A 23,352-nucleotide genomic window follows, 5' to 3' on the forward strand; every position below is an offset into this window, starting at 1 on the left:
ATTCAGTGAAGAGCTAGCAAGCCAAGAATGGTGGGCGAGAGGGAGAACTGGGACCCTGGGGAGCGGTGGGTCTTCATGGACGAGTGACAAGAGTCTGCCGGGAGGGTGGGCAGGACGTGTCCCCTGAGAATGTTCCCTTGAGTCCAGGAGCCTGCTATGTGTGGGGCCAGGTGGTCGTGTGTACCAGGCCTGGTGCGCAGAGCAGGTGACATGCAGGCAGAGATGCCCTTTGGTTGTGTGGAAATGACCATAGAGAACTGGGCTCCTCAGGAGAGAGGCAGGTGAAAGCCAGGGGAGTATGGACTTCAGAACCAGCCGATGCCAGGACAGGCAAGGAAAGTGGCCATGGCAGGGGGTCTTTCCTGCCCTTCAGACTGTGGTGGTGGCATCACCAGGAAGATTGAAAATCCAGTCCCGTTGTCACAGCCTGAGGTTCTGATTCTGTAGGTCTGGGGGGCTCGGGGTCTGTGCTTTAGGAAGCTCTCCAGGTGATTCTGATGCTGGGTCAGTGACCTACCCTTTACTCAAAGGATTGTATGCTGGATTGTAAACCCAGGGAGTGATCAGATAGATTTGCATGTCCTCTGTTTGTCCAGGCAGACAGCTCATGGATAGCTCTGTTCAGAGTCTCAAAAGGATCCATAAGTTCCATAAACCTTAAGAATCACTGAGCTAGAAGAAAATAATGTAAAACGAGAACAGTGCTGTAGCCAGAACGTGGAAGAGCAGTAACCTTTTTTTTTTTTTTTGGTGTGTGAACTTAGTTTCTCAGAATCTTTGCAACCCTATGGACTGTAGCCCGCCAGGCTAGTTCTGCAGGCAAGAATACCGGAGTGGGTTGCCCTCCCCTCCAGGAGATCTTCCCAACCCAGGGATTGAACCCTCAACTCCTGTGTCTCCTGCATTGCAGGTGGATTCTTTACCTGCTGAGCTATTGGGGAAGCCAAGAAACATTTTGTGACATGGGGGAAGTTTACATTTACAGGAACCTGGCTGTGGCATGTGAAGAGAGGAAAGTCTTGTCACCGTCTTTGTATTAATAATTCAGGATTTATGTTTGGGTGAATATCTCAGGATTTAAAGGAGATACAAGGCATGATGGATCTAGAGATTTCATCAGTTCAGTTCAGTCGCTCAGTTGTGTCCGACTCTTTGCGACCCCATGAATCGCAGCACGCCAGGCCAGAGATTTCATAATTTATCTATAATAGGTTTTTTTTTTTTTCCTAAAGACAGTTTTTCCCTGACCTAATTAAATCGTCTGGTTTCCCCTGAGTTTTTTTTTTTTAATTTTGAAGTTAGCAGTGTATTAAAGTTCCATAGAATGGAGGTCTTCACTGAGAATTTTTAGTAACAGTGCCACAAGTTGCTCTCCTGCAGCGAAGGTCATGTCTACATTTGTTTGATAAGCATCTTTCTGAAATTTATGAAGAAAAAATTGATATTGATGCAACCTGGTTTTTACTCCCAGCCTAACAGCTTTCATGTCAGTCAAGTGTACAGGTGAAAAGTGGTACTTCCTCCCTCTTTTCTTCCTGAACTCAAGGGGAAGTGGGCATCTGGTTGATCTTGGCAGCATAAGTGCCATGAGTGGTACGCATTAACTCTGAGGGGAAGGGAGGTCTGATCAGCATTGTATTTCCCAGCTGGTCAAGGCTGAGGGATCCACCTGTTACTGCAGGTGTTCTTGACAGTGAGGTTCGGCTCCTGAAGTCCCATATTTAATTGTTGGCTTCAACGTTACAGAAATTAAACTCGTCGGTGATGTTTCCTCTAGGCAAACATCTGGTCCCATGAAGGATTACTCTTTTTTAAGCCCAGACAATATTCTGTTGATCCACAAGAGTTTTATTCTCCATTCATGGGGTACCTATTCCTATGTGAGATATTGTCTGTATGGCCAAGTGCCAAGGCCAACAGTTAGCTTACTGAAGAGCATCCCATAAGAAAGAGAAGCCCAGGCCACGTGTGATTAAGTGCAAAATTACACACTCAGATTATTCAAAACAACTCCACACAACACTTTAACTAATCCCAGTGATCACAGCTTCTTAAGATAACTCATCCAGATTGAAAACAAAATGTCTCATGAGAAGCAGAATTCTCCACTCTCCTGCATTTATATTAAAAATATCCCAATGAATCATTTCTAAAGCAAATAGGGCTCATCCCAGGCATATTATGGAGTCATTGACCTTGATATTACCTTCTTTTTTGGAACATTTCCCCATCAGCATTTTCCATTTCTAATGTTACCTTTATCAAGATAAGAAATATCTCACATTTTACTATCTGTACTTGTGGATTTTTTTTTGCTTAGGCTGCACGTGATAGGTCTCAATAAATATTTTTTGGAGAGGGTATCGTTAGAGAACCAGTTGTGTGATATGTGTTGGTTAGTGTTTGCTTGAGTTTTAGATTTTGAGCCTCTTAGACTGAAGAATATCCACTGGTTCAGATAATTTTAGACATGAGTCTGCAGATGCTGCAGATAGGGGCTGTTGAGGAGAGTCCTACTAAAATTACATTGGTTGTTCTCAAATGATTCTTTCAGCACAGATGATGTAATCTTTAGGGGGGGTTTGCTTGAATAGGAACAACACCCCAAATCCATCCTAGCCCACAAAGAGTTGAGAATAGTGGGTGCCTGGTCCTGTGATTTTGTGTCTTTGCTCTTCCCAGCCCTCACATACATGTTCACATCAATGGGGCTTCTTCTTCCTCCTCATTTCCTTGTCCTTAACCTTCTCTTCTCTCTTTAACCTTGGCCTCAGCCATCCTTTCACTTACATTACTTAACATGATCTTATTTCATTTTATATTATAATCACCGCTCCCACCCCCTCTCCGCAGCCGGACACCTTGGATATACACCAACACATTTAAACCTCCATTGTGTTCCTGATAAAGAAGTATTATATTTGAGAAGAGCAAGAAGTAATAGAATGTATACTTTTATAATGGAAATACAGCTGACCCTTGAGTGACATGGGCTGGTAGGTGGTTAGGGGCACTGACCCTACACACACTTGGAAATCCAGGTATGATTTATGGTGGGCCCTCCATATCTGGGGATCTTCTGTATATGAGGTTCATCTATATCTCTGGTCCCCTAGATTCAACTAGCCAGGCCAGATCATATAGTGCTGTAGTAATTGCTGTCATTGTTTAGTTGCTAAGACATGTCCAACTCTTTGTGACCCTATGGACTATAGCCCACCAGGTTCCACTGTCCATGGGATTCTCCAGGCAAGAATACTGGAGTGGGTTGCCGTTTTCTTCTCCAGGGGATCTTATCCACCCAGAGATCAAACCCATGTCTCCTGCATTGGCAGGCAGATTCTTTACCCCTGAGCCACTGGGGAAATTGTAGTATTTACTACTGGAAAAAAAATCCAGGTAGAAGTGGACCCACACAGTTCAAACCTGTGTTGTTCAAGGCTCCATCCACTGTGTTATCTTAGGCATCATTTTGACCTGGATTTGTTAAACACTGTTAAACAGTTTTTGATCATACAAGTCTTTTTAAAGTTGGAGCCCCAGCATTTAAAATAAATGAACGTTGAACATAGCAGGCTGAGTCAGGATTTTAGAAAGACCTGGAGTGGGTCTGGAAGAACCTTCACAACCTAAGGGTTCTGAGGATCACAGTGTGAAAAACCAGCAGTCTAATTCCTCCAAGCTACGTTATATAGATCAGGACACTAGAGAAAGGGAGCCGACATTGACTTGTTTACCTGATAGGAAGGTAGGTAACTGGATAGATAGGTAGATAGCACAATATGTATGTGTTTATATATAAACATGCACTTATATACAAAGCTGTTTAATCCTTATAATGTACTAGAGGGTAGTTGAGTACAGCTGAATAGATGAGAAAAGCTCCTAAGTTGACAGAGTGGGAGCTCACCTTAGGTCTTTCTGGTGGCAAATGTACATTCTTTGCCTCATGTCTCCACACTGCCAGCTGGCAGTTTTCCTGAAGCCACACAGGCACGCACAGAACTGGGCCCTCCCAGACCCCCTGCCTCCTAGTCCAGGGCTCCCCCTTTAAACCACCTTTTCCCTTTAGTCCGTACCTGTGGAAAGAATACATTGTATATTGAGGAAACAGTTTAAAAAGAAAGACACTCTAGTTGTGTTGACCTTGAGAAGGGTTAATGTGCTTAGTTCCCTGTGTTTTAGCAACTAACTGGTCACGTAGAATGACGGGGGAGAATCACGGTGCTTTCTGTGCTCTGTACGTCTCGTTCTTAGAGAATTTTGCAGGGAGTTTCGCAGTTTCCCAATTTAAAACATTATATGATGAATTAGTTTTCTTCAAAGTGTACTTTCTTTATGACCTGAGAATTGAAGTTTGATGTTGAGTAAGTATTCACCGCTTTTATGTTTCATAAATTTGAAAGATACAAAACATGTAATCATTAACATTCTTTTTATGTTTGGAACATAAAATCAAACACGAGCGACTGAAGCATTAAACCAGAGTTCCAGTACAATACCCAGAAAATCCCTTGGCTTTTTTGTTGACTTACGCTGAGGTCTGCCAAATAACAGCCTTATTATGCAGATTCTTAGAATAACAGGCCCTGGATAGCTCAGCTTCTTGCCTTTTGTTGAGGACTCCAGTTTTCTTTTTCTCGGGCACGTTTGAGGACAGGATGTCTTCAGAATGAATTTTTGGTTCTTTCTCTTGGCTCCTGTAGCAGTGTTCATCTTTCTCCTTTGTAACTGCTTTCTGTTCCCCTAGTGACCTTCCTGGAGGATCGGGGCATCTTTATCATCATCCACGTCTTCCCTGTAGCCTTCATTTCTCCTCCACACAGGGTCTGACATAACGCCCAGCGCAGAGTGAGATGAGAAGAGAGATCCCAGGACTCAGGTCAGAGAGGTGGGAGCTTCCCAAAGCGGCATGTCTTCTTCCCTTGGTGCAGCCATAGTCCTCAGAGTGTAGAGTCCATTTGCATACGTTTTTCTGCTTTGCAAATAAGTTCACCTGTACCATTTTTCTAGATTCCACGTATAAGCAGTATTATATGACACTTATCTTTTTATGATTTACTTCCCTTTTCATGACTTACTTAGCTCTTTATGATAATCTCTATCTATGTCTCTGCAAATGGTGCTATTCCATTCCTTTTTATCAGAGTAATATTCCACTGTACATAGAGTCACAGATATAGAGAATAAATGTATGGATACCAAAGGGAGAAAGTGAGGTGGGATGAAGTGGGAGCTTGGGATTGACATATACACATTATTGATACTAGGGATTGGGGGCAGGAGGAGAAGGGGACGACAGAGGATGAGATGGCTGGATGGCATCACTGACTCCATGGATGTGAGTCTGAGTGAACTCCGGGAGTTGGTGATGGACAGGGAGGCCTGGTGTGCTGCGATTCATGGGGTCGCAAAGAGTTGGACACGACTGAGCGACTGATCTGATCTGATCTGATAAAATAGATAACTAATGAGAACCTACTGTATAGCACAGACACCTCTACTCAGTGCTCTTAGGTGACCTAAATGGGAAGGGAATTTTAAAAAGAGATGGTATGTGTATATGTATAAATGATCCACATTGCTGTACAGCAGAAACTAACACAGCATTGTAAAGCACCTATGCGTGTTCAGTTGCTGTCATGCCTGATTCTTTGCAACCTCATGAACTATAGCCCACCAGACTCCTCTGTCCATGAGATTTTCTAGCAAGAACACTGGAGTGGGTTGCCGTTTCCTTACTGGGGAGCTTCCTGACCCAGGGTTTGAACCCCCGTTTCCTGAATTGGCAGGTGTGTTCTTTACCACTGAGCCACCAGGGAAGCCCCAAAACACCTATACTCCAAAAAAAATTTTTTTAAGCATTTCTTTTTCAATGTTTCTGATGAAGATAGAAAAGTAAACAGCTTTCTATCTTGCTTTTGTTACAAAAATCTTTACGAGATTCCGTTGAACCCATCAGGTCTGTAAGGAGTAGCAGGCATCTTTGTAGGACTGGGAATGCAGAGGTGACAAGAGCTTCCCAGGCCCATAGAAGCTCACAATCCAGCAGAGAAGACACAGAGGCCACAGTCGTATTGGCCTGTGGGCAGTATGACCTGTGACCTGTATATCTCACAGTTATGGTACCCAGGAAGAGGTGATTGATTTTTACCCCTGAAACAGGCCCCCAGGAGAGGTGACCTGTGAGCTAGGATTTGAACAGCCATGAATGGAGTCTGGCATCAGACCCTGGGATGGGGATGTAGGGACTAATGTGGGACACATGGGCAGCAGCATCGCTTAGGTGGGTCAGCAGATAGTCAGGAATTGCAGGATTATAAGAGCTGACTCACTGGAAAAGACCCTGATGCTGGGAAAGACTGAGGGTAGGAGGAGAAGGAGATGAAGGAGGATGAGATGATTGGATGGCCATCACCGACTGAATGGACGTGAGTTTGAGCAAACTCCAGTAGATGGTGAAGACAGGGAAGCCTGGCATGCTGCAGTCCATGGGGTCATAAAGAGCCAGACACGACTGAGTGACTGAATAACAAACAACAACTCTGGAAGGGAAATGGTGGCAGGAAATGAAGATAAATAGGTAGATGGGGGTCAAGTCTGGAAAACCTCCTTGGTCACATGATAACATTTGCACATTATCCTATGGGCAGCGAGCTGCCCTGGAGTCATTTAAACAGGGAGTTTGAACAGCCGTTTTTAGCCGTGTGTTTTATGAAAGGCCAGCTTGTTGGCTGTGTGTGGGATAAACTGGAGAGGACAGAGTCCAGACACAAGAGGGTAGGCCAAGTTTAGTGGGAATGTGAGCTGAAACTCCAGGTGTGGTGTGCAGGGGATGGGAGTTGCATAGGAGAAAGTTTCAGGAAATTGTTTGGAAGGGAAGGTGTTGGGAGGATGCGTGGTTGACTCACAGGGTTTTGGCTTGAGCCTCTGGCCTGTGGTCCATCAGCCAGCGTTGGCAGCATCCACACAAAACTGCCTGGCACTTTCATTTCCTGTTTCAGATCCCAGGCCCACGCATGGCCGTGGTCCCTTTTGATGTTCATCATCTTATCCTAACAGTGAGTGCACTTTCTCATCCGCCAGCAAGTCCACCCTCTCCCGGGGGGATGGATAATAAACATTATGAAAGTGTCATGTCTTCTGTAGGCATGAATAAATCCTCGGGGATGTGCTCAGGGGCAGAATTGCCCCCTGGACATCCTTCAGGAACTTCTAGATGGAGGACCAGCATCCTGTGGCTCAAAGCCTGCGCATCTTTAAACATGAGGGTGATGCTGAGCCCAGTGAGATGCGTGCACTTAGAGGTGTACAGGATGAAGGAACAGTGACTGATGTTCATCCACTGAGGCACCTGCTTCTGAGGCTCCTGGGCTGAAGGAAAGACTTCTATTTTCATGGTTGAAACCGTGCGTGCTAATTGTACCTATGATGTGTGTATTTCCTTTTTACACACAATCTACACACACAATCTGTGACGTGTCCAAAGATAGGAGAGGTAGCTGATAGGTCCAGGACTTCAAGAATCTGGGCCTCAGTTTCCAACTGAGTTGAATGAGCCTCACAAGTTCCCAGTTTTTGTTGTAGAATAAGTACTCCTAACGACAGGAAATTGGGATGAACATTTTACCAAGAGGACAGAGGAAATTGTATTGACTTTTTCCTTATACATGATTTGATTCTACCCAACAAATGGGATGTGTAGAAAAAAATGTTCATGGAGGGAAATATATTTAGTTGAGTTTGGGTTAATCACTGAAAATAAACCATTGGCTGGCTGTTTTAAGCTGGATAATACAGCTTGGCTGTACTGCCTGTGGGTGAGTTCTGGAGTTTATTTTATCAGCTGTCCCAGATAATGATTTTATGCTAATAAAATCATCAAGAGATGGATTTGTAAATCATACTAAACTGGCAGGAGCATTACAGGGCATAAAATTAAATTCTGTCCTTTATTAATTTCCTGGGTCTCTCTGACCAACACCCAGGATCGTTTTCCACCTAGGGTATCTTCTTGTTGAGTAGTTCCACTTAGGAGAAAAATTACAGATAGAGAGTTTCTTAGCATGAAATTAGAAAATAGAATTCACCACTTTGATCAAGCAGTGTTATTCTGTTGCCCTTATTCACCTGAGAGACATTTATGACTTAAAAAGACTTATTTAGAGCAGTGATCTCTGAAAGGCTTTCTCCATGCCCTTTGAGGCATATAATACACAATCTGTTGATGTATGGAAGAAAATAATTGAACTTCAATTAAATTAATTTTGTAGTTTGTACTTTAAAATGTCAATTATATGTGTGTCTAATAATCTGAATATGTGGAGTACTACATGATATAATTTATAAATAAAATGAGATGATTGTACCTTTTTTTATGTTTTAAAAATCTTAATATTCAGAATGTCTATTTAGCTTATAAAATGAACCATAGTTAAGTTATAATGTTGTGTTTCATGCGTACAGCAAAGTGATTCAGTTATATAATATATACATTTATGTAATATATATTTTTTTCAGATTCTTTTCCATTATAGGTTAATACAAGATATTGAGTACAGTTCCCTGTGCTATAGGGGAGATGCTATACAGTAGGTCCCTGTGCTATCTAGTAGGTCCTTGTTATTTGTATATTTTATATATAATAGTGTGTATACATTAATCCCAAACTCCAAATTTATCCCACCCCACCCCTTCATTCCCCTTTGGTAACAGTAAATTTGTTCTCTGTGTCCCTGAGTCTATTTCCATTTTGTAAATAAGTTGATTTGTATTTCTTTTTTAGATTCCACATATATGTGATAACATGTATCATTTTCTCTGTCTTTGCTCTCTATGACAATCGCTAAGGCCATCCATATTGCTGCTAATGGCATTATTTCATTCTTTTTTATGACTGGATAAAAGGTTGTGGCTTTTTGAAAAACTGAAGTTATCTTTACCTTCCTAAAACTGTTTGAAACTACTGATCTAGAGCACTTTTCTAAAATGGGTCAAAGATTAGTTTGTTCTGAGACCTTTTTTCCTAAGAACACAGATTCCTGAAGATTCTGGTTAAATAGGTCAGACTAGAACAATGATTATCAAACCTAAGTGTGCATCAGAATTATCTAGGGGTCAGGCAGAGGATGAGATGGTTAGATAGTGTCACTGACTCAATAGACATACATTTGAGCAAACTCCAGGGGATGCTGGAGGACAGGGGAGCCTGGCATGCTGCAGTTCATGGGGTTACTAAGACTCAGACATGACTTGGCAACTGAACGACAACTGGCTAGCTAAAGCACAGAGTGCTGATTCTGGCCCCAGCCCAGAGTTGCTGATTCTGTAGGTCGGAGGTGGGCCCTGGGTATTTCTAAGTAGAGGGAACAACTCTGAGAACCTCAGTCCCCACGTGGGACTCCGGACACACGTGGTTCCAGAGATGAGGTGATAACTACTGATCTGGATTTTTCAATCTGCCCTGGCCAGTTCTTGCAGATATTTTTCATCATTTATTTTTCCTTTCCTACTCTTGTTGCATTGGTAGAGGCAGACAGCTGCTTTTCACGTTGTATTTTTCAATATCGGTGTAGAGGATAGAAGCACCAGTGTGATATTCAGGGAGATTCGAATTTGCAAAGAATTCGTACAAGTGATTTAACTAAGTCCTCTCTGAGCTACTTATCTGTACGTGGAAAACCGAGACAGTCAGGTCACTAATGAGTTGGCTGCATCCGTACAATATTTTGGAATGGAAATAACACTATTAACCCATTTTTTAAAAAAACAGATTTTGAGACGAATAGGAAAAATACATGGTTGTGTTTTACAATCAGTTCTTTTTAAAAAATAAGGAACCAATAGATTGATATGAAATGAAGAATGCGATGTCATAAGCTATAGAAACTTTAAGAACAAAACGACTCATTTCCTTTGAACTATATAAAATACATCCATTGGCAGATAACACTTCTTATGATAGAGTGTGGCATCAGCCATTTAAATGCCTGTGCAATGTGTAAAAGCCGCTTGCTAGATTAAATTATGTAGAAGTGCATTCTATAATGCTTACTGTCCGATTCACTAACCATCAGTGGGGCATTCAGAGTTTAAGAGGCATTATATACTTTCGTTGTTGGCAGGCAATTAAATGCAGAAGTCACTGGGATTGATTTAGAAGAGGAAAGCAGTGGCTTAGCTATATTGGTGCAGATTTTTTTCCCCCACTCTTAAAACAATTATGTATATTATAGCTCGCTTCTGTTTATCCTTTGAAAATGTAGTTTACAGCCGTTTATCTCACAGCTCTAAATTTGAAATAAATGGAAAGGACCACCTGAGATTACATGTATTTTAGGAAAATAGAACATATAACATTAATTCACTTAGTTTTTGATTTGCCCTCTCTGTAGAGAGTCCCATTTAATACTTTATGCATTTTATAAAGGCTGCCTTAAATGGGGTCATTCTGTATTTAGAACAAATGAGAAAAATGTTCCAGAAATCTCCTCGAGGAGTATTACAGTCTTTTTACAAAATGACTTTAAAAGGACTGTAATTATAACAAGGAGAATGATTGCCTGAGTATATAAGTCAGTTTAACCTGTTAAAGTCAGAACAGTTGAAAATGTATGTGTATCTTCAGTTCAGTCCAGTTCAGTCACTCAGTTGTGTCTGACTCTTTGTGACCCCATGAATCGCAGCACGCCAGGCCTCCCTGTCCATCACCAACTCCCGGAGTTCACTCAGACTCATGTCCATCGAGTTGGTGATGCCATCCAGCCATCTCATCCTCTGTCATCCCCTTTTCCTCCTGCCCCCAATCCCTCCCAGCATCAGAGTCTTTTCCAATGAGTCAGCTCTTCACATGAGGTGGCCAAAGTACTGGAGTTTCAGGTTTAGCATCATTCCTTTCAAAGAACACCCCGAGCTGATCTCCTTTAGAATGGACTGGTTGGATCTCCTTGCAGTCCAAGGGACTCTCAAGAGTCTTCTCCAACACCACAGTTCAAAAGCATCAATTCTTTGGCGCTCAGCGTTCTTCACAGTCCGTCTCTCACATCCATACATGACCACTGGAAAAACCGTAGCCTTGACTAGATGGACCTTTGTTGGCAAAGTAATGTCTCTGCTTTTGAATATGCTGTCTAGGTTGGTCATAACTTTCCTTCCAAGGAGTAAGCATCTTTTAATTTCATGGCTGCAGTCACCATCTGCAGTGATTTTGGAGCCCCAGAAAATAAAGTCTGACTCTGTTTCCACTGTTTGCCCATCTATTTCCCATGAAGTGATGGGACCAGATGCCATGATCTTCGTTTTCTAAATGTTGAGCTTTAAGCCAACTTTTTCACTCTCCTCTTTCACTTTCATCAAGAGGCTTTTTAGTTCCTCTTCACTTTCTGCAGTAAGAGTGGTGTCATCTGCATATCTGAGGTTATTGATATTTCTCCCAGCAATCTTGATTCCAGCTTGTGCTTCTTCCAGCCCAGCATTTCTCATGATGTACTGTGCATATAAGTTAAATAAGCAGGGTGACATATACAGCCTTGACACACTCCTTTTCCTATTTGGAACCAGTCTGTTGTTCCATGTCCAGTTCTAACTATTGCTTCCTGACCTGCATATAGGTTTCTCAAGAGGCAGGTCAGGTGGTCTGGTATTCCCATCTCTTTCAGAATTTTCCACAGTTTATTGTGATCCACACAGTCAAAGGCTTTGGCATAGTCAATAAAGCAGAAATAGATGTTTTTCTGGAACTCTCTTGCTTTTTCAATGATCCAGCGGATGTTGGCAGATATTAACATTTGGTTGTCCTCCATTAGCTCCTTAGAAACGTTACTTTCAGGAGCTTATTTACAATGCAATTCATGTAACAGTCATTACATAAATATTTCAGGTTGTTATTTGCTTACTTTATGGAGGTGGGTTAAGGGTGAGGATGAAGTGTTAGTTGCTCAGTCCTGTCTGACTCTTTGCAATCCCCTGGAATGTGGCCCACTAGGCTCCTCCGTCCATGGGATTTCCCAGGCAAGAATACTGCAGTGGGTTGCCATTCCCTTCTCCAGGGGATCTTCCAGACCAAGGGACTGAACCTGGATCTCCTGCATTGCAGGCAGATTCATTACCCTCTGCGCCACCAGAGGAGCCTGAAGGGTGGAGGTGTGTAGACTTGAAGGAGTGTGAACTCTGGATGCAGATCTGGCTTGGACTGCTGGCCCCACACCAAGCTCTCTGTGATGTGGGTGAAATGTTTGGCCACGTCAAACTGACATTTGTAAATATAGGGATGTATCCATAAAGAATATAACAACAGATTAGAATGGAGAGGTTGGCAAATAGGTAGAGTGTTCTGAAGAGTAGAGAAGTAATAGCACATGTGTGAGGCAGCCACTGTTCCCGAGCATTAATGAAGTCCTAGGAGAATTTCCCCCCAGAGCTGAGATCCAGGACGTGGTGGACAGCAGGGAAGTCCCTGTGGGGCCACAGCCATGGAACTCAGAGGAAGTGTCCTCTAGGGTGGCCGGGAAAGCTATTCATGGGAGGTGAGCCACCGAGAGGTGCCGGGGTTAGTGCTGTCTGCTGGACCCTATTGGCTACCACATGCTAGAGGAGCCAGATAGCCCTGACCTTGTGGATCTGGGGCTCCTGAAGCTGTGTGTGCTGGGAGCCTTCTGGGAGCTCTGGAAGCCCCCTCTTTCCTCCTGCCCTGCCTCTCCAGGACCCTCTGCTGGCCAAGCTTAAAGTCTTGTCAAGTGGAACAGAGCATGTAGTCAGAGGGTCTGCATACATTTTCTCAGAGCAAGCAATGAAAAGTGAATTTAGGACTGAGAGGTAATACACTGATACCTGGGGAAAAATATATTGATTCTTGACTTTAGGCTTTGTGAGACAGACATTTGCGTGGGGTTTGTTATGTGACGAGTTCTTTGATCAGACATTGAAACTATCGGCTTCCCAGATGGTGCGAGTGGTGAAGAACCTGCCTGCCAGTGCAGGAGATGTAAGAGACACGAGTTTGATCCCTGGGTCAGGAAGATCCCCTGGTGGAGGAAATACTCCAGTATTCTTGCCTGAAGAATCCCATGGACAGAGGAGCCTGGCAGGCTACAGTCCATGCAGTCTCAAAGAGTTGGATGCTACTGAAGTAAAGTTATGACCAACCTAGATAGCATATTGAAAAGCAGAGATATTACTTTGACAACAAAGGTCCATCTAGTCAAGGCTATGGTTTTTCCAGTGGTCATGTATGGATGTGAGAGTTGGACTGTGAAGAAAGCTGAGCACTGAAGAATTGATGCTTTTGAACTGTGGTGTTGGAGAAGACTCTTGAGAGTCCCTTGGACTGCAAAAAGATCCAACCAGTCTATTCTAAAGGAGATCGGTCCTGGGTGTTCATTGGAAGGACTGATGCTAAAGCTGAAACTCCAGTACTTTGGCCACCTCATGCAAAGAGTTGACTCATTGGAAAAGACTCTGATGCTGGGAGGGATTGGGGGCAGGAGGAGAAGGGGATGACAGAGGATGAGATGGCTGGATGGCATCACCAAATCCATGGACATGAGTTTGAGTAAACTCCGGGAGTTGGTGATGGACAGGGAGGCCTGGTGTGCTGCAATTCATCGGGTCGCAAAGAGTCGGACACGACTGAGCGACTGATCTGAACTGAACTGAACTGAAGTGATTCAGCATCCACACACACATTGAGAGTATAGTCTTATGCTGGTTGTGAGGATTAGATGAAATAATGACTCTGTTTTCTGAAGCAGAATCTGGCTAGCATGTGATGGATGTTCAGGAAATTGGGGTCTTTGCAGATCACAGGTCACTTCACAGAACACAGGGCACTCACATCATAGAGTTGAGTAGTAACTTCAAGCTAAACGAAGGGTCCCAGGTAATGGTTTTTACCCCCACACCTTAAAGGCCACAGGAGCACCTTTTGAAGGATCATAGAGTCAGTTTTCTAAACCCAGACACCACCCTTTTCAAAATCAGATAGAACAGAAATGAAAAAGGCCAGTGTATCTCAGTAGAGATAAATGTGGTTTATGAAGTGTGTGTATACATGTGATGGGTTACGGTGTCATGACTATGGGTCACAATCAAAGAATATCTAGATACTGCTCCAGAGGGTGGGTTCTGATCCCTGACGGTTTGGTTTCTTTTGTCTTCTCTCCAGTTCTGGAGCTTTAGTAGGATATGGAGTGATCTTGTGAAAGAATTTTTAAGTTTCCTTTGGGGAAAAAGTGGACCACCCACTCAGTTATAACCTGTGTCTTGACGATGGCATACTACTCTTGGTCCTACTGAGTAATGCTCTGCTGTTCCAAAGAAGGGCTTCCCTGGTGGCTCAGTGGTGAAGAATCTGCCTGCCATGAGATGTGGGTTTGATCCCTGGGTTGGGAAGGAAATGGTAACCCTTTCCAGTGTTCTTGCCTGGCATATCCCATGGACAGAGGAGCCTGGTGGGCTACAGTCCACAGGGTCGCAAAGAGTCGGTCATGACTAAGTGACTAAACAACAGCAGCAAATTCCTAAGAAAGAAGAAAGATAAATCCCCTTCAATATGCAAATGATAATATTTTATTTTCATAAATCGTGAATGACCTTTATAGACAACTAGCTTTACTATCTTAATTATTGCCAGAAAGAAAAAAAAAAGACTAACTTTTCTAAAAGCAAAAACCATAATTTGAAAGGAGACTTCATTAACATTTAGCTGGCTTATAGTTTTCAGCCTTAATAAAAAAAACGAACATGTTCAGTGATTTTGTCACATTTGGAGCTGATTCATCTTGGAACACATCAGGACAGGGCTGGGTGTTTTTGAAAACAATTGAGATTGTTTTCATTGTTTAAGTGGATATTACAGTGAGAAAAAAATGTAGGCAAAATTATTGTGGCCAGATTCTGCACAGAGCTTTGGGAAATTCATCATCTGTGTTTCTGAAAAAGCATTTATTGGGTGCCTACCATGTACAGACCAGCCCTCTGGTGACTCAGACAGTAAAGAATCTGACTGCAATTCGGGAGACCCAGGTTCAATCCCTGGGTTGGGAAGATCCCCTGGAGAAGGAAATGGCAACCCACTCCAGTATTCTTGCCTGGGAAATCCCATGGACAGAGGAGCCTGGTGAGCTATAGTCCATGGGGTCGCAAAGAGTCAGACATGACTGAGTGAATATCACTTTCACTTTACCATGTACTAGCTCTCAGGAATATCAAGATGACTAAGAGTTATAATGATCTAAATGCTTTTGAGGGGATTCCCTGGTGGTCCATTGGTTAGGACTCTTGTGTTTTCACTGCCAAGGACATGGGTTCAAGCCCTGGTTGGGGAACAAAAAGATCCCACAAGCTGGGGCAGCATGGCCAAAATAATGAAAATAAAATAGCTTTTGAGAAGAATTCCTAGGCTTCTGGACACCTGTTTCTTTTAAACTCTGAAGTTTTTATAAAACAACAACAACAAAAAACCCATGGTTCCATCTTATTTCTAGAACCTATCGTGCATTGCTTCAGTAACAGCACAGGCTGGCTTCGGGTCTTAGTTGAGGAGTAAACATATAAATTCATGGCAGTCCACTAAGACTTTTTTGAGAGAAGCAATATTCATAAAGACCATTTTGAGGGAGGTTACAGTTTTATCCGAGAATGCTCTGAGCTCCCACTTAATCAAGTTTATCTAATTGAAGTTGGATGACATGCTGTCCTGACATGTTAACAAATGGACCCTAGAATCTGTGGCTCCATTGCGGTGGTTGCTCCTGAGAACTGTGTTCATTAATGCATATTGATTGCTTCATCCTGGTGCCCTGGGAAGAGAGGTCCCTCCCTCTGGATGTAGGATTAGGAGTTGTGTTTCTTTCCAGTTTTTAGTTTGGGAGATACTGTCACACAGTGTTAAGAATGTGGGTTTTCAAGACAGGATGCCGGGGTTCAAGTCTCTGCATCACTGTCTTCCACCTTTGGGAGCTTCTGTGCAAGCTCTCAACCCTTCTGTGCCTCATTTTCTGTGACTGTAAAGTGGGGATCATGGTACCTATGTTGTTGGGTTGGTGTGAGCGTTGAACAAGTCCTTAGAAATTGTGAAAGTGAGAAAGTAAAAGTGCTAGTCACTCAGAAGTGTCTGACTCTTTGCTACCTCACAGACTGTAGCCCACCAGGCTCCACTATCCATGGAATTCTCCAGGCAAGAATACTGGAGTGGGTTGCCATGCCCTTCTCCATTAGTAAATGGAAACCCCTGTTACTAGCTTTAGTATGTATATTATCATCTCCTAGATACTGTGGATTGTGTAATCAGTCATTATTTCCTCTTGGCACTGGCTACCCCAAAGCTCAGAGTGAAATACATGGCCAGTGAATGAGCCTAATGACTTTTAAAAAAATTATTTGGTGATAATGGGGGAGTCCTCTCCATAATCCTGATATCATCTTATTCTTACTCCCCCCCCCCACTACTTTTCTTGCTTTTCAATTTTCACTTTTCTTTAATTGTATTAATTTAATTGGCATGTTACTATGTTGCATTGCCTGGAACAAGCCTTATCATCCTTGTTGTCCGTTACCTGGATATTGACACCCGCTGACGCTTCCTTTCACATAATAGCTCCTTATTCCCTCACAGGTTGTGTGTTGTATGCAGATTTGCTAAGGAAAAGCCTTTCTCAAGGTACAATGGAGGTGCGTGTGTGTATTGATGTAAGAGAGAGAACAACAGAGAAGCAGATCACCACTCATCTGGCTTGCATCACCTTTCCTTCATCACGTATTTGACCTTGGGTTTAGTCCTGATTCGGAGAAGGCAATGGCACCCCACTCCAGTACTCTTGCCTGGAAAATCCCATGGATGGAGGAGCCTGGTGTGCTGCAGTCCATGGGGTTGCTAGGAGTTGGACACGACTGAGTGACTTCACTTTCACTTTTCACTTTCATGCATTGGAGAAGGAAATGGCAACCCACTCCAGTGTTCTTGCCTGGAGAATCCCAGGGACGGGGGAGCCTGTTGGGTTGGCGTCTGTGGGGTCACACAGAGTCGGACACGACTGATGTGACTTAGCAGCAGCAGCAGCAGGTAGTCCTGATTCCCCTTCTCAAAAGAGAAATAATTTACCTTGACTGGTGGATGAATATGGTCCAGCTGTGGGCTGTTGGGTGTTGGTCCAATGCCCAGAGTTCTGGAGAAAACTTGGCAATTTGTTGCCAACAGTATTCCTCTACATGATGGTAAGCTGTCCATGTTATCCTGAAACTGCAGGTGACTTATTTTTGGAAAGTCTTCATCTCATGACGTTTCTGGGATTTTGCTTCCTTGTCACATTCTTCACTGGCCCCAAGGCACTCACTTGATAAGCCCAGCAAGCTCTGTTCTTTGCTCTTGTGGTGCCATGGAGAAGTCCACACTGTTCAATTTCCCTACAGAGTACATGTTACCATTTCTAATTATTTATTCCAGCCACTTGCAGTGCAGTGAACTCCTGAGAGTCCTTGTAGAAGATACAAATGGTAAGGAAGATTTGTTGTTCAGTCACTCAGTCGTGTCTGACCCTTTGCGACCCCATGGACTACAGCACGCCAGGCTTCCCTGTCCCTCTCTATCTCCCAGAGCTTGCTCAAACTCATGTTCATTGAGTCGCTGATGCCATCCAACTATCTCATCCTCTGTCACTCTCTTCTCCTCCTGCCTTCAATCTTTCCTAGCATCAGGGTCTTTTCCAATGAGTTGACTCTTTGCATCAGGTGGCCAGAGTATTGGAGCTTCAGCTTCAGCATCAGTCCTTCCAATGAATATTCAGAGTTGATTTAAGACCTTAGCTTAAATCCTAGTAAGATTATTAGTAATAGCTTTTACTAATTAGTAATAATAATTATTAGTAGTAGTAATAGCTGATACTGGTGGACTTGCTAACTCTGTTAGACCAGCCACACTTGCTGCCGAACTGACTTATCAGAAACACCGAGTGAGATACATGTTGTATTCATTTCGTTGGTAAAGACATTGGGGTTCAGAGAGGCTAAATGATTTGTCTACAAACACAAAGTCAGTGGGACAAGAATAAGGAAGTGCCAGGCGTCTGACCCTGGAACCTGTTCACATCATGTCTACCCAGAGTTGCCTTGAAATCGAAAAGCTTCACTGTGCTCTCTATCCCATTGCTGTTAACCTGACTCTTGGCTTATTTCATCTCAGTGGACCACCTTTGCTGTTTTAGGGTTCTGTGTCCGTTGGATGAAGGCCAGTGATGGGTCTCTAGGTGTGTAGGGAGACATAGGTTGGGGCAACAGGAAATCCAGTCTGTGCCACTTCCCGGTGGTTCCATAGTCCTGTGTGGATTCTCTGTTTTCCTTCAAGTGGTAAAAGCAGCTTTATATAATAGGGAAATTATATCCTTGTACCATCATTGTATTAGTCGTTGGAGTTTGCTTCAGCCATACCACCTCTCACCATTGTATTTGCTTATTGGGGAAGGACATGGCAACCCACTCCAGTATTCTTGCCTGGAGAATTCCAGGGACAGAGGAGCCTAGTGGGCTGCCATCTATGGGGTCGCATAGAGTCAGACATGACTGAAGTGATTTAGCAGCAGCAGCAGTGCCAAGAACTGGTTCCTAAACCACATCTTTAACCAGCCTTCCGTTGTTTTGCTGATGCCCCAAGCTATTTCTCACTGCGTAAGATTGCACGGCAGGACTTTCATCAGAGTACTGTCTGTGCTTCCACTGGGGGTCCCTTTTCTGTCAAAATTCATGCTTCTTTCTTTCTTTTGAATATTACAAGTGCTACTGCTGTTTGGGTTTATTCCTGCAGCAGTAAGGCTATTTTCTATATCAAAATTAGGGCTTGCAACCAAGAGAAAATATTTCTCATAAATGTTTGCATAGTCTTCTAACATTTCTTACCCGAAATTGTAAAGTTGTTAGTATTACATGCTCGAAACAAAGCCACTCTGTTTCTGAACTTGTTAAAGCTGAATAAGAGGGAAATATAAATTACCAGTTGTTGTCAAGGTGAAGTATTGAGTTAATGCTGTGTCTTTATAATGAGTTTTCTGTTCCCAACAGAATGTTTAATTGGGAAGTTCTGTTAAAAGCGTTACAGAAGATGGTGTCCAGGGCCACTGGAGCTAGTGACTTAATACAAAGAGTGAAAGAGGAGGGACACTTCTTAAAATGCCCCTGTGTCCCTTGAACATCTTTTATCAGTGATTTGGAGGCTGACAGCAAGCATGCTTCATCAAACTTGCAAATAACCCAGACCTAGGTAGGATAACTTAACACCCAAATGACAAAATCAGGATTGCAGAAGCTCTCACCAGGCTGGAGAGATGTACTGACAACAGAGATGGGGTTTAGAAAGGGAAAATGTAGAAAGTCACTTCCCTTATTGCAAAGGGGAGAAGGGGCTCGATGGCAGAGGTATGAGGAAACGTGTGGGATTCCAGGCTCCAGGAATCCCAGGATGGGCCAGCCCTCAGCTCAGGCTGTTGACAGAGCAAGAGGTCAAGGGAAGTAGTCAGTCGAATTGGGGCTGCAGTACTGGGAGTCCCTGGTTTAGATGAGCGTTGATAAACTTGACCGTGTTTAGAACACCTGCCTCCATAGTGAAGGTCTGAGAGCCTTCTAGTGGGAGGGAGGGAGTGAGGGAGGGGAGCAAAACATGTTTTGCCTGGAGAAGCAAAAACATAGAACTTGACAGCTCTTTTTAAATAGCTTTCTTGTGTAAGAACGGGGATTTTTCACTGTTTCTTCACAGGGAAGAGCTAAGATAGATGGGTATACATTTCAGGAAGCTACATTTGGGCCTTTTTAAAGGAATCGTCTACAATCAGAGGGATGTTTTCTAAATTCTGGGTGCCCACCTGTTCAGAGGGCTTCCCAGATTCTGCTTGCTGATACAAGGGATGCCGGAGGTGTGGGTTCTATCCCTGAGTTGGGAAGATTCCCTGGAGATGGAAGTGGCAACCCACTCCAGTATTCTTGCTTGGAGAATCCCATGGACAGAGGAGCCTGATGGGCTACACTCTTTGGGGTCGCAAAGAGTCAGACGGGACTGAGCACGCACGCACCTGTTCGGAAGCTGTCTGTCTGTCTAGAAGGTTGTAGAATTGATGTAAGCAAGTGGATGGAAATTGGACTAGGGGACCCTATGTCTGAGTGTGTGCAACTACTTTATTATTTTATTTATCTTTTTGCTGCCAGGGCATATGGTACAGCCACAGTGAAATTATATTCTTACACTTGTGTTTTCTTGACCAGACCCTCAATTCTCATCATTGGCAAGTGATTATAATTAATCTTTTAAATTGATATAATTAATAACATTCTATGATAATGGGCAGTAGAATTTTCATGATAATTAAGATGATTGATATAATCCTTCACTTTGGCAATGTGAAACTTGATGCTATAATGATTCAGGGTAACAAGAGACATTTGAGAGGATGTGGGTGGGACTTTTTGAATCATCAGTGTGTCCCCAGATGCTGAAACAGCGGACCTGCTTTGCATATACTGCGTTTTCTTTTATTCTTTGTTTCTTTATTTAAGTAGCTTCATTTTTAGCTTCAACATCCAGCAGATGTTTACCCCATGTTTAATTTTGAATTTATCCTTGCCTTTAAAAATTGTGTGGACTGTAAGCAAATTTTTAATCTCTTTTAATTTTGAGACCTCAAATCTCCAAAGTATTAAAGCAAAACCCGTTTTTGTGTTAGATTTAGAATAATCCTTAGACAAATATTTTTCAAGCAAGGTCTACAATCTCTACTGTTTTGTCCCTGACCAGCATGCCAGTGTTATGATGGAAGTATTTCTCTTTTCATTTTTTGGACAAATTATAATTTTTTTTTCTTTTGAAGACGTATTGAATACCTAGGATGGTTCTATTAAAGTTTTGAACACAAGTCAATTATGCCAACTTCATATGAATCTGGAAAATATGAATTATAAATTTGCTTCATTTTTACTTTCAACTGGGCTGCCCCAGTGCTTTCTGGTAAAGAATCTACCTGCAATGCAGGAGACGGGTTCAGTCCCTGGGTCTGGAAGATCCCCTGGAGGAGGGCATGGCAGCTCACTCCAGTATTTTGGCCTGGAGAATCCCATGGCTAGAGGAGCCTGGTGGCCTTCAGTCCAAAGGGTCACAAAGAGTCAGACACAACTGAATGGCTATTATAAAGATGTCAGAGTCTTTTGGGGAAACAATATAATTTAGAATTATTGACAAGGCATGTCTAGTACTCAGATAACACTTACTTAGGATGCAGTGGGGTCAGGGTCAAATTGAGTTGAGCATCAATCGTGGGTTTACGGTTCCCTGCAGTCAATGTAGCTTATCCCAGAGGTCTAGTCATTATTAATATCACTCTCCTTTCTTTTACGTTTTAGGTGGTTGCCTCTTTGATGAGCCTTACAGCACATGTGGATACAGTCAGGCTGTAGATGATGAGTTCAACTGGGAGCAAGTGAACACTTTGACCAAACCAACCTCTGACCCGTGGATGCCATCAGGTTTGCTTTTAGTTTTAAGTTCTCTTTTTATAAACAAAGGTGCAGAAGAGTCTTAATATCACAGTCAGTGTCCCCTGGGTGTTGGTCGAATGAGGGAGGGTATTGGCTTTTGATTTTGGTGGCGAAGGCTGGTTATCTTATGAGGATGGTTCAAGAGAACCAATGACAGAGAGTTGACCCTTGTATCTCTACCTTTAAAGTCTAATTAAAGTTTACTTCCTTTATCTTTGGATTCATCCTTGCTAGATTAATGAGCATCACTCAATGGGATCCTTTCCCAGGAAGCAGAAATTATGGGAAATAGACTGATGTCTCTTCTGGCGAATGTGTCTGGTAGTTAGAACTCTAGCTGGGGAATCCAGATAATAAAGCCTCCATCACAAATAGGAGACCTGGGAAAGTGACTCACCTTGCACCTGGGGAATCTAGGAGGATGCTCGTGGTCTTGAAAGCATTTGGATAAAAAGGTCTGCATACATGTGGATCCTTTTTCCACTGTAGAAACGCTTAGTAAGTTTTCTGATGAGTGAGAAACATTTGACCAGCTAGATTCTACTTCTTTTTTGCAAGGAAGAGCAGGAAGATGATGACTTACAGACTCTGATCAGTTGGAGGTTGATCATTTTAATAGACACCAGTTTTAGGCTGTGCGTTGCCCATCCCTTTAAAATGTTAGATTTGCAGATTCACTTAACAAATGGGGTGATGAGCATACCCCATTCGGGATTCAAGCTGGAAGAGATGTTATTCTATATTGGGTTTCAGATAAAGCACAATTTTTATACTTTTTAAGTGGCTATTGAGGTCTTCATTCATGTATCTAGATTTAGCAGTATTTACATTTATTAAGTAGTCTTGGAAAGGTAGCTTGTGAACATGAAGTAGGTTTAATGGTGTTTGGTGATGCTTTTACAATTATGATGCCCACCACGTTCTTCCCACCTCCTTCCCACATTTAACTCCTTATAACTTCAAAGAGAGGAACCTTGAGCTCCTGAGCACTGTGGTTTCAATTGGACCTCAAATCTATGCTAGTTCTTGGTGACTTCCCCACAGCTGACCATCTCCTCTTCTGTCTCTCTCTTTCTCGTGTAAGTAAGTGCTTTTGAATGTTGTGTTTGAGTCAGTGGTTCTTTAGTTGTTTTTCCAGTCTAATCTGGTTTCATTCTTGTCAGTGATGGGGAGCTGGATGGGGGACATAGCAGCCCCCCTCGGGGGAGCTGACCTTTCCCAAGAGGCTTCTCACCCTGAAGGCCTTTGTTCTCACCTGCTCTTAATGAAAGAGTATGTGTGTGTGGAGTTAGGTGCTTGGCCCTCAAAAGCCAGTAAACAGGCCAGGTTGGTGAAAAGGAAAGTTTGCTTTATTTAAGCAGCAGCAGCAGCAGATGCCAGCAACTGGGAGGAGGAGGGGGAAGGTGGCGGACATCTGTCCAAAGACTGACTCCCCACCCCAACAAGCAGGGGGTGAGAGCTTTTATAGACGGAGTTGGGAAAGGGGTTACATGCAGAAACAGCACAGTCCTCTCTAACAGTCATCTTCGAATTGGTCATCAGTGGTCTGACCAGCAACACTGTGGTTGTTTTAGGTACAGTTCATCTCAGTTCCAGGGTCCATTTGTTCCCATTTCTTTGCAGTCAGTTCTCAGAAGTGTGGCAGCTCATGTCCTGGGTACAGTCTGGTCATCATGTAGTTAACTTCTTTACCCGGTGCTTTGGTATCTGTAAGACAACTCCTAGCATATGGCTCAGAATATTATCTGTAGCCCCTGAGAAAGAACTGAAGGTCCTTGACTATGCTTAATGACTACATTATTATTATTTAGTCTCCTTGGACTGTTTTCCTTTGTTTCAGCATCT

At 43.1% G+C, this 23,352-nt stretch overlaps 1 protein-coding gene across 4 annotated transcripts in view; it reads left to right on the forward strand.

The window, feature by feature from the left end:
• The window catches only part of PTPRM (protein tyrosine phosphatase receptor type M), a 660,428-nt gene that overhangs the window by 142,687 nt on the left and 494,389 nt on the right, over nucleotides 1–23,352 (forward strand). For all 4 annotated transcript variants that reach the window (XM_070361479.1, XM_070361481.1, XM_070361480.1 and 1 more), the window contains exon 2: nucleotides 21,373–21,495. In XM_070361479.1, coding sequence (XP_070217580.1) covers nucleotides 21,373–21,495 — 123 coding nt within the window. The remainder of the gene's footprint in view (nucleotides 1–21,372; nucleotides 21,496–23,352) is intronic.

The sequence above is a fragment of the Bos mutus genome, chromosome 24 (genome assembly GCF_027580195.1).
Source record: "Bos mutus isolate GX-2022 chromosome 24, NWIPB_WYAK_1.1, whole genome shotgun sequence".
NCBI lineage: Eukaryota > Metazoa > Chordata > Mammalia > Artiodactyla > Bovidae > Bos > Bos mutus.